General features: G+C 40.4%; 1 protein-coding gene across 8 annotated transcripts in view; it reads left to right on the top strand.

Annotated features, from left to right (window-relative positions):
- The window catches only part of NIPBL (NIPBL cohesin loading factor), a 312,487-nt gene that overhangs the window by 102,368 nt on the left and 191,913 nt on the right, over positions 1-18,206 (top strand). For all 8 annotated transcript variants that reach the window (XM_075932528.1, XM_006139460.4, XM_006139462.4 and 5 more), the window contains 3 exons: positions 12,935-13,076; positions 15,747-15,912; positions 17,796-17,926. In XM_075932528.1, coding sequence (XP_075788643.1) covers positions 13,013-13,076; positions 15,747-15,912; positions 17,796-17,926 — 361 coding nt within the window. In that variant the 5' untranslated portion in view covers positions 12,935-13,012. The remainder of the gene's footprint in view (positions 1-12,934; positions 13,077-15,746; positions 15,913-17,795; positions 17,927-18,206) is intronic.

Genomic DNA, 18,206 nt, shown 5'->3' with positions numbered 1-18,206 from the left:
GCACAGTAAGATTAAAAATAGCCATGCTAATTAAATATACACAATGTGAAAGAATCTAGGTTGATAGCGTAAGACTTAATTGCATGTACATTCTAGTATTTTGGCTGGTTTCTGATGGCTCCATTCTGCATACCACATGCTACACCTGATCCTTTAAGAAGCAAAAACTTGCTCAAAGTGGTCAGGAAATGAAGTTTGTTATCCTTGGATCATGGAATAGGGGAGGGTTTATAACTTTGTAGCTACTGAAAAGTAGGTGTCTGAAACATAAAGCTTTATAACCTCTTGTACATGCCCTGAATGATCTTATAGTGGCTGGGAAGGAGGGGTTGAGGAATGGTTACTGCTCTGGGAGGAGGGCAGTAACCATTTCATCTCTGGTCTTCACTCATACGGCAGAGTTGGCTACTATAAGAGTGAGAGAGCTACTATACTCTGTTCTGGGGTCATCTTTGCCAATTAATATCTATATTACACTTGGCTATTATGGTGTTGGTCAGGTTTGGGGGAAGAATCTAGGTTGATAGTGTCCTTCTCTGATACTTATAGCTTTTCCCAACCTCCAGTATTGTGAAAATTAAAAATTTGTTTAGTCTGGTTTTGTTTCAGTGCACCGTATAAGTTTCCTAGTAAAAGTAAGGAAAAAATGACAAAGCTGTGTCAATTTTTACATATGTGCATTTTGGGAAAGCAACTGGACACCAGGAGCTATCTGCAGATTTTGGAAGACAGCATTCTATTATTTGACATGTAGTTCACTTTTTAAAAGCCATTTTTGTCTACTGACTTAATTGTTGTAATGACAGCTAGTTTTTTAAATAGTTGATAGCATTTGCCTGGAAAAAGTTTGCTATTTATTATGGACAAGGGAATTTTTCAAGCCAGCTATTGTAGAATTATAATGCAAAGTGTAACCAGTTCAGTTCAAGTAACATTTGAGTTTAGAAGATTGTTGTACCCTGGTTAAAGAATGCCAAATCATAGCTGTATACATCAGTTTCCTTTACTTAAGTTTCTGTAGCTCTGCGGTATGGTACTTGTAATAAACAAGTGTAACTCAGTTGTAGAAAAAATGAGATGGTGACAGATGCAGTAAAGAAAGTTAGCTCGCTGTCAGTTATGTTTAACCTGATTGTTAATATTAAGAGAAAAAAATTCCAGGCACTATGCTAGAAAAAAATTATTACAATGAAAAGTGCTTTAAGTAAACTTCAGTTATAATATGAAATTTCTCTAAGAATGGAGAAAAATATGATAAAATACCATATCATTCCATTTCCTTACCTTACTCAGAATTTATGCATTCGTACTAGACAACCACAAAAGCTAATACAGTAGTTGCTACTGAAAATGAAAGTGTGGACATGATAAAATAACTAAATTAGAAATGGATTTATATGTATATAAAATACACAATAAATTTTTAAAAAATATAGTAACACCTAATTCATATTAAAAGATGGTGTTCTTGTTGGTTTTAAAATCCCAGTGTTCTCTTCCTTATTAAATTATATGAAAAAGGTCATAGTCATCCAAGTATTATGTTTACAGATCTGGAGGAAAGGGTAAATGGTGAGGTGGCAAAATTTGCAGATAATACAAAACTATTCATGGTAGTTAAGTCCAAAGCAGTTGCTGAAGAGCTTCAAAAGGATCTCAAACTAGGTGACTGGGCAGGAAAATGGCAGATGAATTTTAATGTTGATAAATGAAAAGTAAGGTATATTGGAAAACATCCCAACTATACGTGTAAAATGGTGCTTTTCAAAGTATGGTCCAGCCTGAGAGGTTGGAGCATCAGTGTTGGCTTCCCACTGCAGGAGGGGGAGCCAAAGCCTCATGGGCTGGATTCAGGTCACAAGGGGGAAAAGTGTCTCTGCATGCTTCTGCTACCTCTCCCACTGTGCGGGGGGGAATGGCAGTGCAAGAAACCTCCTACCTGGAGGCTTTCCCCACTGCTCCCTGAGAGGTTGGAGCATCCTGACCAATGGGAGCACTAGGGGGCGGTGCCTCAGAGCGGTGGAGGGCACAGAGCCAGGTAAGTGCCCTCCCATCCCCCTTATGCTCAGACTTCTTGCCCCATCCCCCTCACACACTGCTCCTGCCAAGACCTCACACCACCATGCCATTCCTGCACCCTTCCTCCTGCCCAGAATCCGCATGCCCCCCCCCCCCGTCCTGCACTCTCCCTTCCACACAGAGTTTTCACCCCAGCCCACTCCTGCACCCAGCCTTCTGTCCAGAGCCCTCAACCCAAGCCCAATTTGGCACCCTTCCTCCCTCCCGCCCAGACCTCCCCATCCTCAGTCTTGTTCTTTGTTCTATGTCCCATCCAGACCTCACACTCTTGTCCCCCTCCTGCACCCATTTTGTCATCATGGGTGGTTGGCTGGTGGTCAGCAGAGAGGTTTGTGTTGAATGGGGTGGTGCTGCATGCTGAAGAATTTGAGAGTGACTGGTATAAAATGATGGGGACTAAATTAGTGGTTACCACTTGAGAGAGATCTTGGAGTCATTGAATGGATGTTTTTAGAGAAATACCTAGTATGCAGCAGCAGCAGTCAAAAAAAAGCAAACAGTGTTAGGAATCATTAAAAGAGAGAGAGAGGGAGAGAATAAAACAGCAAATATTTCATTGCCTCTGTATAAATCCATGGTATACCCACATCTTGAATACTGCATGCAGATGTGGTCACTTCATGCAGATGTGGTTGCTGTATCTCAAAGATATCTTGGCACTGGAAAAAAAAACTCCAAAAAGGGCAACAAAAATGATTATGGGTATGGAGCGGCTGCCATATGAGGACAGATTATTAAAACTGGGACTTTTCAGCATGAAAAAGAGAAAACTAAGGGGGGATATGATAGAAGATGATAAAATGATGACTAATGTGGAGAAAGTGAATAAGGAAAAGCTATTTACTTGTTCTCATAACATGAGAACTAAAGGTCACCAAATGAAATTAATAGGTAGCAGATTTAAAATAAACAAAAGGAAGTATTTCTTCACACAACACACAGTCCACCTGTGGAACTCCTTGCCAGATAGTGTTGTGAAGACTAGAACTTTTAACACGGTTTAAAAAAAAAATTAGACAAATTCATGGAGGATAGGTCCATCATTGGCTCTTGGGCAGGAATGGTTTCTCTAGCCTCTGTATGTCAGAAGTTGAGAATGTGTGACAAGGTCACTTAATGGTTCCCTATTTTGTTGATTTCCTCTGGAGGACGGGATACTGAGCTAGATGGATCATTGATCTGACCCAGTATGGTCATTCTTATATTCTTTTTGTGTTGTGATCAGTGGAGTTTTGTACAGCATTCATCACATTTATGTTACATATAATGTCATTGGGACTTGGAGAACTGCCATGTGATGGCAAGCCAGTAATGCAAAGTAAGGAATCTTGCAATATAGTTTGGTGTGGGTTGTACTGAGAAATCCAAAGCTCACTGTTTCCCCGAACCACTGTGAGAGAACTTACATGTTGCACATCTCACTGGGGAGTGAATTTTTCTTTCCAACTTTTTTCCCCAACCTTTCCCCCTTAAATGATGACTGAGGGGCAGACAAGATTGCTGTCTATTTTCCTTGCTGTTATTCCCTTTTCCTTTGTGTATACCTCAGTCTACATGTCTTTATTTCCTAGATCAAGTGATATATGTGGATAGCCCAGGGAAGGGCAAGGTACAGCCTGTGGGCCAGATACAGCCTGCCAAGCCTTTTAATTCAGCCTGCTCACTGCTGTGGCATGGGGCAGCACCACTCAGTTTGGCTGGCTGCTCCCTATGAAGTGCTGCTCCATGGAAGCATGGGGGTGGCTTCATGTACTACCCCCGCCCCCAGCAAAATCTCTCAGCTCTTATTGGCCAAAAAACTGGAGGCAGGGGCAGGGCAACATTTCCCACTTAGCCTGCAGCACAGAGAGCCACATGGAACAGCCAGCTGGGGCTGCTGGCAGTCAGGAAAGCCTACTTGAAAGTGCTGCTGCCTGGGAGCTGCTTAAGTAAGAACCTCCCAACCCAACCCTGCTCTTCTCAGCCCCTGACACTCCCTTCTACACCCCTTCCCCGGGGGCTAACCCCTCTGCAGCTCTGCCTTTTAAATGTATTAGGAGCTGCTGGGCTTTTAATACATTTAAAAGGAAGAGGCGCCATGGAGGAGAAGGGGGGGACTGAGCACAAGCTGGGAATCTTCTGTCTTGGCTCCTGCCTGATCCCAGATGCTGCACCACTGCTTTTTAAATGTATTAAGAGCCGCCAGCCTCTCTTGCTCCACTGCAGAGACAGTGCTGGGAGGAACTGGCTTTTAAGACAGCTTCTCCCAGCACCTCCTGCCTCCTTTCCCCCATTGCTGCCTTTCTCTGATAGAGGCAGCGGAGTGGGGGAACCGACTAGTCGAATGACTACTCGACTAGTCACATCCCTAATGGCAATGGTAGATTGAAACTGGTGTAATCCTTGTAAATATTATCACTTTGTCTGTTGAAACTGAAATTGTTCCATGAGATTCTTCATTTGATTAGGTTTTTTTATGAAATCTCTTAGGGATATCTGAGTTCCATCATATTTTGTTGCTAGTGGATCATATAGCTAATGAAACTTAATTGAATTTAATTCATATTAAACATTGGCTGCTTCTTTGAGGAGTATCCCTGTGGGTCTCTGTAGCCCTTTGGGGCTCTCAGAGGGGTTCTTCCCCTCCAGGTTAGTGGGCGGCCCCTGTGCTGATGTCCCTAGAACCTCTTTTAGTCCTGGGCCTCGGGCCAATGGTAGCCCTGTTCAGCAGGCCATCAGAAGCCCTGGTCCTGGTTCGGGGTGGCCGATATACAAAGGGTCCACAGTCCAGCCCTGGGTCAGGGCAGGGTGACAACGCTAACAAAAAAATCACCAAAAACAAAAGGAAAAACTATGTCGCACTTTAAAGACTAACATGTCTGATTTGTGGGCATTAATTCTTTGGCGAAGTGTCTGAGAAGTCTGTCCAGTATACATAGCAGAAGGACACAGTTGGCACAAATTATATTTCTGGATGAACAGGAATATGTGTTCTTGATAATATAACTGACATAGTTACGTCCAGTGATGGTGTCGCCAGAGTAAATATGTGGACAAAGTTGGCAATGGGGTTTGTTGCAAGGGAAAGTTCAAGGGTTGGTATTTGTGTGGTATGTCCTGTGGTTGTTGATAAGAATCCTCCTGAGGTTAGGTGGTTGTCTATAGGAGACTATGGATTTGTCCCCTAGAGCCTCTCGGAGTGTAGTATGCTATGGTCAGATACTTCGCCAAAGAATTAATGCCCACAAATCAGACATCCTCACAAGGAAAAACCAGTTGCTTTTCATTTCAACCTACCTGGACATAATCTTAACGACCTTACTACACGCATCTTACTTCAAAGAGACTTTAACTCCAGATTACAGAGGGAAACTTCAGAACTTTCTTTCATGCTTAAATTTGACACTTTACAAATGGGCCTTAACAAAGAAGGGGGGAGGGATAGCTCAGTGGCTTGAGCATTGGCCTGCTAAACCCAGGGTTATGAGTTCAATCCTTGAGGAGATCATTTAGGGATCTGGGGCAAAGTCTGTCAAGGATGGTACTTGGTCCTGCTGTGAAGGCAGGGGACTGGACTCAATGACCTTTCAAGGTCCCTTCCAGTTTTAGGAGATAGGCATCTCCATTCATTTAATTTTCATTTAATTACCGTAACCATTACAAAGATAGCTTCCCCACTTATCACCCCTGATTAGCCATTCATTGACTCATAAATAGCTATACCCTCCTTCCCTCCCTCCCTTTCCCTCACCCCATCTTCTGTACTAAATCTGATTTGTCAGTTTAATAATGTGTTCACTTTTGTCATTGTATTCCTTTGGTATATATGGTCATGCCAATTCTCTTCCAGAATACGATCTGAGGAAGTGGGTCTGGCCCACGAAAGCTCATCACCTATTAAACCATCTTGTTAGTCTTTAAAGTGCTACATAGTTTTTCCTTTTGTTTTTGCAAGATCAGACTAACACGGCTACCTCTCTATTACTATTCAACAAAACAGTCACCAGTTACCATACAGTGGCCCACGCCCTAGCTCAGGGTATGGCAGCAAACAAAATACCAGTCATATAGTTCAGGTGCACCAGACTTGGTGCAGTGTGGGGCCACAAACAAACAGTTTCAAAGTTTAAATGGCCTTGGTGTGGGGCAGGGCAACAAATAAACAGTTCTAAGCCCCAGCCCTAGTTCAGGATGGGGCAGCAGGCAAACAGTCACAAACCCTGTTTGAAACACCCAGTTGGATCCCCCTTGCTCAGTCAGAGGTCCCACAAATGCAGCCTGCTGCTCGAGGACAGCAAAGGGGGGAGACTGCCACCCAAGAGTCAGGTGGCAGGGTGGACTCAGGCCTACCCACTCCACTGTGTCCCAGACCAGGGCCCTAACAGCAGCAGAGCAGTCTGCTGCTGGGTCAGTGGGGAACTGCACTGCAACATGCTTACCTCTTCTGTGGTCTAGCTACACTGTGGCCAGCTCTCCCTGGACTACTTCCATCTCCCCCTCCATGAGTAACTTAGGTCTCTGACAGGTCCGTTGGGTAGTTGGGGTTAGTCAGTGCTGGTAGGTCTACTGATCCAGGCTATGCCTCAGCACCCGGCAGGCCTGGGAATCCAGACCAGTCCTAGGCTTCTGGCAGGTGCAGGAGCACCAGGCAGACATCTGCCTCCTCTTCTGGCTGGGGCCTTACTGAACTCCTGGGCAGGCCTTTTATAGTCCTTGCCCCACTTCCTGACTTCCGTTCAGGTAATGGGGTGGGGCCGGGCTCTACCCAAAAGGGCTCTGAGGGGCTCCTGTCCCTCTGGGTCAGTGGGCGGCCACTCTGCCCCACTACAGTGTCCCACTTTAGATGACTCTGTAATAGGAGATATAGCAGTGTTATCTCACAAGCTCTGTCTTCATATTGTACAAATTCGAGTGGTTACATGGCGCTGTGCAACCAACTATCCCTCCCCCATTCCTTCTCTACCACCTCTGACTTGAGATGAAGCACTTAGCAGTGCCTCTTTTTACTTCAGGTTTCTCTAGTTTTAGCCTTATAATACTAATTGGTTATTAGTTAATAGTTAGTTACCCATAGCAATTTTTTTAAACCCAACAATCATCCCCATCACCATTTTTTCACTTATCTTAGGAATTTAAGTTTCAGTTGTTTGTACATCACTTAGTGTAGCATAAATACCCTCTCATGGGAGAAGCCCTTCTATGAGGATTCTCTGGGTTTTAAACATTTCCTCTTTAATCTTGTATCAGAGGGGTAGCCGTGTTAGTCTGAATCTGCAAAAGTGGCGAGGAGTAGCTTATGCTCCTACACTTCAGTTAGTCTATAAGGTGCCACAGGACTCCTCGCCTCTTTAATCTTGGTCTCTGACAGGTTCTCAATGCCTTGGTAACATGCACATTCCTCAAAAGTGCTACCTGTGCCATAACTTGAAAGCATGTTCCAGAAAGGCAAGGGACATACTGCTAACAATTTTCACGATGAAGTCTTTATTTCCTGTGTCTGGTCCAGGATCATGTATCTCTCTGGGGCAACTGTCTTCTAAGGTGGCATCTGACAGAAGTTCTCCTCTATGCTGTCAGGGAAACGTGCATTCTGTGAAGAAGGTGGCAAAAAATGGGTTCCAATCTCAACTCCCTAGGAATCTACCAATATGTGGCATTCCCTGACTTGACATACCCCTTGGTACTGACTGTACCAAGACCTTCCACCTGTGAGATAGCATGACCATAAGGTAACATGGGTTAAGCATGAACAAAAGATCCTCAGTGGGTTGGCTCAAAAAAAGGTAGGAAAGGGAGACCAATAATCCCTGCTTTGGTATTGCCAGAGATGTTCAAATATGCAGCACCAAGATGCTTAGCAACACTACAGAGTATGTCACCAATTTCTGCCCCAAAGTGCATAGTGCATCATCTCTGGTACCAAAGACCATGTCAAGGACATTGGTACTTCTGACAAAACCTTCTTCTATATCAGTGCTTTTAGTACTACAACAGTTTCTCCTCTACAAAGATCTGGTCTTATTGATACAGAATCTCCACTCCTTGGTACCAATCTCACTGCCGCATTCTTGAGTCCTCTTATTTCCCTTCCCAGATCAGCTCCCCCTTTATCTAATGAGGAGGATGAAAGAGAAATCTACTTCTCATTTATCCATGCAGTTACTAGACCAGATCCATGAGAAAATTGTGAATATCATGCAGGACCTGAAACTCAAGACTTGTAAAGACACTCTTGGATGCCACAACCCATGTCATTTCCACCACAATGGTCTTACTGGGAGAAATGGATAGGATATTGTTAACTACTGTAAGCCTCCTACTCCACCCACAGCTGAGGTCAAGATATTCTCCTTTACCCTCGGTATTTGGACCTTCTGAAGTTTCAGAAGAAGCAGTTGAGGAATTAGAAATTGTGGACTAGGAAACCTGCACCAGATACCAGCTTTTCTTTATTTTTTCTGGATGAAACCATGATGCCCTTGCCATCAACTATGTGGGATGATTTTCAGCAGTTTCAGGAACAGTTTGAGGATTGCAGATTGTGCTAGAGGAAATGGCAGACGTCCAACATAAGTTTCAGGACGTCTTCCAGACTTCAATCTCTTCCAAGATTGCCCTATCAATAAATGAGGCTCCTATGGATCTAGCCAAAGACAACTTGGCAAGTCCTGGTAGCAGTCCCACCCATTTGTAAAAGGACAGATAAAAATGTCCCTTCCAAGACAGCATAATTTTTGTTCTCACATACCACACCAAAGTTTCTGGTGTTAAAGGCTGTGATGTAAGGGGCAGTCAACATCACTCCAAAATCACTTTGTATCAGCGTGGAATGATTTAAATCAAGGCAATTCAAATAATTGATTGAAATAGTGATTTAAATCACCAAAAATTGATTTAAATCAAGTTTCTCTCTGATATTTCTTCACACATTTTTTTCAAATAATGGTGCAAATCTGATCACTAAAACATGTTAACTTACAGCTCAGTACTGCATTTTATATAATCTAAGATGGTATACTTTGCATAATTTTTTTAGATAATTTGTATTTGTATTAATTTAGGGAATAGTATGTAATATTCATTACCTGTGTCAAGCTGCAGATGCAGCAGCAGTACATTAGGAATGCTAAGAAGTAAATCATACATGCAAACACAATAGCGCTTATATTTTACTAAACTAAATCTTAAATGTTACATAAATGCTTCACATTTGCAATTGCAGCAGTCTCCTGAATTGCCAGTTGATAGCTGTCCAGTGAAAAAGTTAATCAGTTAAATGATTTAATTATAATCAGTTAATAAACCAGTTAACCATGTTCCTGGAGTCCTCATCGGGGGCGGGGGAGAGGAGGTGGAGAAGGTCAAGGGGTGTTTTCTCTTATCTGACACTCCGTCAAGGCCATGCTGTGGGTGATTGACTGCTCTGTCAGGCCAGAGTCCTTCCAGCTGATGTGCGGTGGGTGAGGGACTGCTTCCCCTACCTGACCCTCTGGTTAACTGGTTACCTAGTAAGCATGCTGGTTACCTACTAAGTATAATGCTTACCGGTAACAGATCAATCTTTTACATCCTGAACATATATGTTTCACATTTGCAATTATGGCAGTCCTCGGAATTACCAGCTGACATCTGTCCTTAAACACTTTTTTATTAATTTTCAGCAGGTTAAGTCCTCAGAACATTAAATGTATGGTGTCCTTAAAACTTCTATAACTTGCTCTCATCTTCCCCATTTTGGCTGTCATTTTGATGCAGATCTGATTCCAAGTTTCAAAAAAGCTGTCTGTGCTGAGAGTGCACTTAATTTTAGAGTAAACCCTATTGAAAACAAGTATAGAAGGGTGTTCCTTTGGGCGAGCTGAATATGCTGAAGTAAAATAGGGAATAGACTTATGGCACCGCTATTAGGCTGTGTCTAGACTGGCATGATTTAAAACTTGCTGCCTGCCTACACTGGCCGCAAGTATTTGCGCAAGAACACTGACTTTATAATGTACAAAACCAGTGGTTCTTGCGCAAATACTCCGACGCTCCCACTCAGGCATAAGCCCTCTTGCGCAAGTATTCTTGTGCAAGAGGGCCAGTGTAGACAGCCATGTTAATTTCTTGCGCAAGAAAGCCCAATGGCTAAAATGGCCATCGGAGCTTTCTTGTGCAAAAGAGCTTCTACACTGGCACGGATGCTTTTGCGCAAAAGTTTGTGCAAATCTTTTGTGCAAAGGCACATGCCAGTATAGACACTCTCTTGCGCAAATACTTTTAACGGAAAAACTTTTCCGTTAAAAGTATTTGCGCAAAATCATGCCAGTCTAGACACAGCCTTATGGTCTATGACCATGCTGTTCCAAAATAAGAGGCATGTATTATGTAATGGAAAATAAGAAAATGATACTCAGTAGCAATTGGCAACTCTGGATTTCTCTTATTGCAGCTTTCTGTAATGTATGAATGTGAGATACATTCTAAACCAAGTTAAATAATGAAACAAGCCATAAGGATGAGCTAAGCTGGTTTTTTTTTCCTAGCAACGTCCAACATAGCAGTCAGATTGGGAATTTACTCGTTAATCTTGAAGTCTTAGTCTTAAAAGCCAGCAAGCTCCCCATGGGCACCAGCTCCTGCTCCCCCTCCGCCTCTGATACAGAAGAAGGAAGCAGGGAGGGGACTATGTCTAACCATTAAGATTAAGTGACGAGCCCAGGTTTATCGGTTGATCATGTAACTGGGTACTCGCTAACATCTCTACTTGAGAACTTTGGCTGTGACAGTGCCATGTATTTTTTCATGATTTTGTTCACAAACTGTCATCATATTAGTCTAGTTCTTGATACAGTGCTCAAAAGAGTCCACTACTTAGTTCCATCACACATCTTGTGGGAGAGTTAGCATGGTTCTTCCCACTTTTTTCAGAGCAGCTGCTGCAAAGTGGTTGTTACAGAAATATTTTGCAATTTCAACAACAGTAGCCTTTATTTCTGGAACACTGAAGTCTTTAGCTAGGAGGTGCATCAAAAGCACTGCAATTGTATGTTGTTAGCTTGGGACGCTCTTCTAAATTTCTTCTAATCTTGGATACATTTGAGTACTAGATGTGATTTTTTTTCACTATTTGTTATACTGTAGTTTTTACTGCTGCTTGTAAGTATTCTGCTGTATGTGCATGTCATGATGTATCAATTGTTTCTATAAGGAAGACATTCCCTTCTTTTGTTGTCACACAAGCACATATAGCAGGATCATTGTGGACATTGCTCCAACCCTCAAGACTTGGGTTAACAATTTTACCCTTGAATTTTTGCACGCTGCTTTTTCCTTTTAATTGGTTAACCAGTTAAACAATGTGTTTAATCAATTAAATGGGATTTTACATCACTATTTCTCATCACTTTCACATCTGCACTACACAATATGAAAGGGAAGGAGGCTACCTCCCCTCTCCCTCCCCTGCCCCCCCAATTCTGAAAAATGCCTCAATCTAGACCTGAAGGAGCCATCTCTGGAGTTATGAGAATAACTCTCTTTTCATTCCCAGTGAATCTTTGGGATCTATGCTTTGATTGTCAAGAGATATCTGGAGTGATGGTTTTGGGTTTTTTGTTTTCTTTCTAATTGGTAAACATCTTTCTATACCTCATCTGTGATAATTAACTCATTTTATATGGGGACCCAATTAGCGTTCAGATGATAATTTTCAGTATTTACTGATCTAAATTAGAATTGAGGTAGTGATTTAGAAGTGAAAGATTTTACTAATACATTGATCTAGCCTCCTAAGTTACCATATATATTTGTATAAAAGCTACTTATTCATTACCACAGATCTGCAAAGGGGAAGTTTTCGACTAAAAGAGAATATTTGCATTAGCAGAACAATGTAAGGTTGAGGGAAGCATGCATTTTATTTAGCATGAGGTTCTTTGTGTTTTGTTATAATATATAACAAATTCATCTGAAAATGTTAACTCTCCCTCCCCGTATACATTGTTAAAAGCCTGTTAAGGCAATACAACAGGAATGCTACAAGCTAGTGCAGTGTTTCACAAGTCTCCTGATAAGTATTACTTTTTGCAAAGAGCTAGTATTAAAGGGCTACTGTCAATTAAAACTTGAAATCTAGTGAAAAATTCAGTGACTTATGATGCTTCTACTTTTTTCAGTGAAAGTCAGGCCCCTTCAGGTGTCTCAAATGAGGCATCCATAAATTGAGGCATCACAGATCACTGGTCACTTCCTAAAATTTAGGCCAGAACTTTGTAATTAGTATAAGGTGGTATATCTGCCCTGGATTTCCCTGCTCCCTGTGATTTTACACCACACTTTCCTGTTTTGTAATGTTGCTTTACCCTGTTATTACCTAGAACATCCCTATAAATTGAATCCGAATATAAATTCTGAAACAAAATAGGCATGAAGTTCAGTCTAGTGTAAAGTGAATAGATTTTTTTCATGAATCTTTCAATTACAGTTATCTTAGGTCATTTGTTACAAGATCAGATATAACTTTGTCAAATGTTTGATCGCTAAAAGAATACCAGCAAATGAAATGTTGACAATTTGTTTGACATTGTATAAATTGAGCAACATTTTCTTTGTAATAAAATCCTCAGAAGAAGCTTGCCTTTTTGATCATTGTTCAGTCACTTGAATAAGCTCATGTAAATTGTTCAACATGGTATTAAGATTCATTTGTGGTTTCTTACCCTTTTTACCACTGCTTCTTTATTGTTTATTAATACATTTTCTCCATGATGAGAAAAGTGCATTAAGAATTATATAAACTGTTCAGCCTTCATTGTAACTTTATAATGCTTTTGAATTCCTCCTAGTATCCTTAAGCAAATTGAATTTTTGTTTGCTTTTTGTTTGCTTTTTGTAGTGCTTGGGAGATGGGAAGTAATGATAGCTGGCACCTGAACTAAAATATCTGTGAAGGCACCCATCCCAGAGCTTCAGGATGAATGGGGATATGCCTCATGTTCCCATCACTACTCTTGCAGGGATTGCTAGTCTCACAGACCGTAAGTACTTTATTTAATACTTGTTCTACATTTTTTCAGTATTTTTAGTTTCTTTTAAAAGATAAATATATCTTAGGCCTTAACATAATTTATGATAAACTTACCTTAATACAGTAAAACATAAATAAATTAGAAGTAACATTCTGAAACTGAGATGAGAAAAAATCCTGGAAGAGGATAGTGAGGAGATGCTGAAACTTACATCAAATGAGTGGTATGCTCATGTGTTATATCTTTTAGCCAAAGATTTAAGTACTCCAACCTTAATGGAAAATGTTGTTGAAATTATTAAAAGCTTCTCTAACCAATTGTTTTGCTTCAGCTTCCCCAAAGATGCATGATGGAATGCAGTGGTAGATTATTTTGCACTGTTTTAAATTAAAAACTATTTGAAAAGAATATTGAGACAAAATAGATAGACTACCACAACTCAAGTAGTCCATGTTGGATTAAATAGAAATATGGAAGCTGTGCTGAATATTCTGAAACCTATTTCCATACATTAGGACAAATGGTAAAAAGATAGTGGCCTAATTACTGATGCTGTTGAAATTGGAAAGAAATTCCAAGAAACACCACAGAAGAAAATATCCCACAGCAGAGTTAAATTGCATGCTGTGAAGAAACAGATGGATCAAAATTCACCCTACCTCATTTTTTTTGCCATATTCTTAACAGAGAAAGTGCTGGAGTGTAGATTTTCTACTATCGGAGTGTAGATGTTCTACTACTGAACTGGAAGGTGCTGCAGTGACATGCACATCTAATAATCAGTCATGCCAACCATAATATATTTCAGGACTGGAGTTGAAACACTCAAGCATGCTTAAGCAGTACATGTTTGACGTTGAAGTTTTAAGGAGACTGACCACCTGGAATTAGAATTTTTTGATGTGTTAAGTCACCTTTTCTCCACGTGCAGAATATTTTCCTTAATTGGTTTAGTTTGTTCAGCGTTGACACCAATTAGAAATTTAAAAAAACAGGAAAGCTTGTTTTTCTTTCAGTATATGAATAAAAATGAGGAGAGAGAGAATGAGGTCCATTCTACTAACTTGAGGAACTTGATGACTAGAAACAGTTTAACAAATGAGTTTATTTTAAATAGTAAACATGTTTGGATACATTAAAAAGAGTGCCGAGTGTATTTAACTAATTAAAAACACATTTTAAAATACTGTTTTTGTGCATTTTTTATTGATTTCATGTATCTATTTGAAATCATGCTTGATGCAAAGTCATGAGTAAAAATTACGTTGATAGAAAAAGGCGAATACATTTCTTAACATAAAATATGTAAAAATTAACTATATGAATGCATATTGAGCTTTATAATTGTAGAAATAACTCACTATAGATATATCATGTCCTTCTGGGTAACAGAGTACCAAAATTAGTTCAAAGACTACATTTAGTTGCTAATTAACATGTTTCAGTGCTTCTCTCAATAAGTGAGATGATGCTGTTCTTTAGGAAAATAACAAGTAGAAATGCAAAACAAGATTAACATAATTTATTTAAATCAAGTTTTCCTCAGATCACACTGATTTTAAATCAGTTCATCTTGGAAACAGGTGACATTGAACATTTGATCTGTGCCACTGCAACTTACAGATGAAACAAGAAAATTGTAAGCAGATGTTATACACAATCACTGAATTGTGTGCACCCATTACGGATGTTAAATTTCAATTAATCAGCTAATCGAATTGTCAGTGAAATTTCCATCAACCACTCAATTAGTCAGGAAGGGGGGCGCTCACTGTCCCACTGCACCTCTCCCTTTAAAATGTACAAGAGGGTCACACTGCTCTTGTATATTTCCAAGGGAGAGACCCAGCTGGTTCCTGCTGCCTCTCCCCATTTGAAATGCAGGGGAGCCGCCCATGGCTTCTGTACATTTCAAAGAGAGAGATGCAGCAGGTTCCCTTTTGTGCCTCTTCCCTTGAAAAGTAGAAGAGCCGCAGGTGGCTCTTGTACATTTCAAAGGGAGAGGAGCAGCAGTTGGGACCAGTGCAAGTGGGACTGTTTCAATCCCCGATTGCTCTGTTTCCCTGCTGCCCTCTGCCTCCCCTGTCCCCCATGGAAACAGTGCTGGGGGGAAATCTGCTTTTAAGAGGCAGCAAGAGAAGGGGGGAGGAAGAGGCATTTGTTTATTGGGTAGTTGACTAGTTGCTTACAACATTAGTACCTATATTTATTTATTTTTTCTCCCTTTTAAATAATTGATTCAGTTCCAAGGGTACATTGTTTTGGCATATTAAATTATTGTTGTTTTTGGTTTATTTGAAGAAGGTTTTTTGAAAAAGAAAGGACTATCAAATGACATTTTTAATTTAAAATAATCCCATAATATATAGTCTGTGGATTTTAATCTAATTCAGTTTTTTAGTATAAAACCGTGGTGTCCAAATACTAGCAACTAAACATGTGGCTATTTGGCTGGTTATGTGTGGCAAGTTTGCTATAATGGCTACTGCTTCAGAACTGGTTGGACACCACGGGTTTAAAATATGATTCCAGATTTTCTTGATGTAATGAAAAACTCAGAGATCTTCAATGTGTTTCAAACTCTTTGTGCATGCTTGTGTGCTCGTTTAAAGGATTTGAGAGAAGAAAGTGATGCTGGTCTTACTGGTTAATTTGAGTTTCTTTTTTTTTCGAATACAGTTTTGAACCAGCTGCCTCTTCCATCACCTTTACCCGCTACAACTACAAAAAGCTTGCTCTTTAACGGACGAATAGCAGAAGAGGTGAACTGCCTTCTGGCCTGCAGGGATGAAAATCTGGTTTCACAACTTGTACACAGCCTCAACCAAGTGTCAACAGATCACATGTATGTACTTTTGTGTTTCTTCACACCAGAGTTTCAGAATTGTTTGTTTATTCTTTGTGAGATTAAAATGAGTAAAGATAGATGTAAGAAGTGGTTGTCAGTATTAAAAATAAAAATATGCAGCTACGTATCAAGTTTGTGTGTCACAGTACCAATTTATATTAGAGCAAAGTTAAATAGTTTTAACTGTCAAAGTGTATGTTTACTGAACAATTACATATGAATAACTGTGTATTTTCTTCCAGATATGTTGTCGCTTGCAATTTCATAGGTTGTGGCTGTGTTATTTGTATACTGTTTTTCATATCTCTCGTCATCAAGTCCCCCTCGTCCCTAGGTTCCCTAATGCCAGGTTTATGGTCCCAGTTCCCCTCTCAGATCCGTTAAGTTTCCACAACAGGCATTTTTGCTTGAGTTATGATCTTCTTTGGGACCTTTTTATTTAAAAAACATTACATAAATAATCCATAATAAAAGCCCCAAAACATAATTGGTTTATCATTCCTACAGCATATAGTCCTTAAAATCCCCCAATATCTAATTGGATTGACATGACACATACTACACTCCAGCATCTTCCACCATTGCTTTCCCTCACTCCTCGCATGTCTTTCAGTCAGGACATCACTTAATCCCTTCCAGCAGGTATGCAACCCTGCTCTTCCCTGTTGGAACTCCCACAGTCTCTGTACTGGGAGTTCATCCTCTGCAAGAGAACATCCATCATTCCCCTTATTCTATTTGCATCTCAGAAAGGCTAATGGCTAAACCCTGTTGTTGCTTCCCTGCCTTCACTCTTCTCTGGTCCTTAGCTCCAGCTTGGAAGGAGACAACTCCCTCTTCTGCTCTTATTCTTTCAGAACTCTAGCCATAGCTGTCCAGCTCAGGAAGACCAACCAGCAAACCCCTCTGCTGTTCTCCTCCTTTCAGTCTTTCCCTTGGGACTTCTTCCAGTTTTTTCAAGGAACTGCTTCTTCTCAAATTCTCCCTGATACTTTATGGTCCCAGGTGTTGCCCATACCCTCCACTTAATTGGCCAAATGGAGCACTTTTGCTGGCACAAAGTAGCTGGATCTGCTTTGTTTATAGGGATCAGAAACCCTGTAACATTCCTGTATTCTGACCTACATCCATTATTAGTCAATGATTGTACAGGAATTTGCATAATCGCTGCACAGTTATTTCTCTAACACTGCTATGAATATGCTTATATTTCTGTGGCAGCTCTTTTAACTCATCTGCTTTGATTGGCTCCTGTAGTCAGAATTTTTAGGATGTTGTCAAGTTTTTTTTTTTTTTTTTTTTTTTTTGTCTTGTGAATTGGCTTGTCTTTAGGGCTTTGCCTCCTACACTGCTCTCCAAATGTTCTAGTAATTTGCTATGGTTGAATGTGAAGCCAATCCCCCAAGATAAACCCATATTTTAAAATAAGCCCCTTTGTGGGTAGGATGTAAACATAGAAGCATTTTAAAGAAAATCCTGTAACTCTCATGGATGGATGAGAGACAGTCGTCTCCTATCAAGGATTGGGCAATTGACCGATTAAACAGGAACACGCTTAAATTGTTAGCTCAAACCTCACACCTTACTGGTGGCTTTACCATTAATGCATTGTTCTGCGATGGAGAAGATCAGGCTGTCAGAGTGAATATGGGAAGATTTATCATTAGTCTAACTGGTAAAAGTGGGGAAATTATTAATATGAAGATTAAAATACTCCATTCTGTTGAAGAAAGGAATAAGAATTTCAAATTGAGGAGCAAAAGAACAACATTTTAAACTTTTTTTCCATTTATTGTTGAGCAGTTCTGTAGCTTTAATCTTTAGCCTCCGATACTTTAAAAACCTTTTTTTTTTTTGTTTGCTTATCTCTTCAATCCCAGAGAATTGAAAGATAACCTTGGCAGCGATGATCCAGAGGGAGATATACCAGTCTTGCTGCAGGCTGTCCTGGCAAGGAATCCTAATGTTTTCAGGGAGAAAAGCATGCAAAACAGATACGGGGTACAAAGTGGTGAGGATATGTTTCTATTAATTACATTTTATACATTGAAAAAAAATAGTTAATGTCCTCACAAATGTACATGGATCACAAATATGACACGTTACAATCTTTGTGTTTTACCTTTGGGTAATGTCAGGATGCTGTGTATCTTGGTTATGCCCTGGGGATAAGCAGGGACACTAGAAATCTAATGGGAATTTGGCAAAAATAAGATTAGACGTTTACAAATTAGTGGGATTTTGTTTGGGAGACGGGAGAGGGGGGAGGGCATTGCTTATTTTAATGGCTT

The sequence above is a fragment of the Pelodiscus sinensis genome, chromosome 6 (assembly GCF_049634645.1).
Source record: "Pelodiscus sinensis isolate JC-2024 chromosome 6, ASM4963464v1, whole genome shotgun sequence".
NCBI classification, from domain to species: Eukaryota; Metazoa; Chordata; order Testudines; family Trionychidae; genus Pelodiscus; species Pelodiscus sinensis.
The sequence above is the reverse complement of the archived record's forward strand: the minus strand, read 5'-3'. Positions and strand labels throughout refer to the sequence as shown.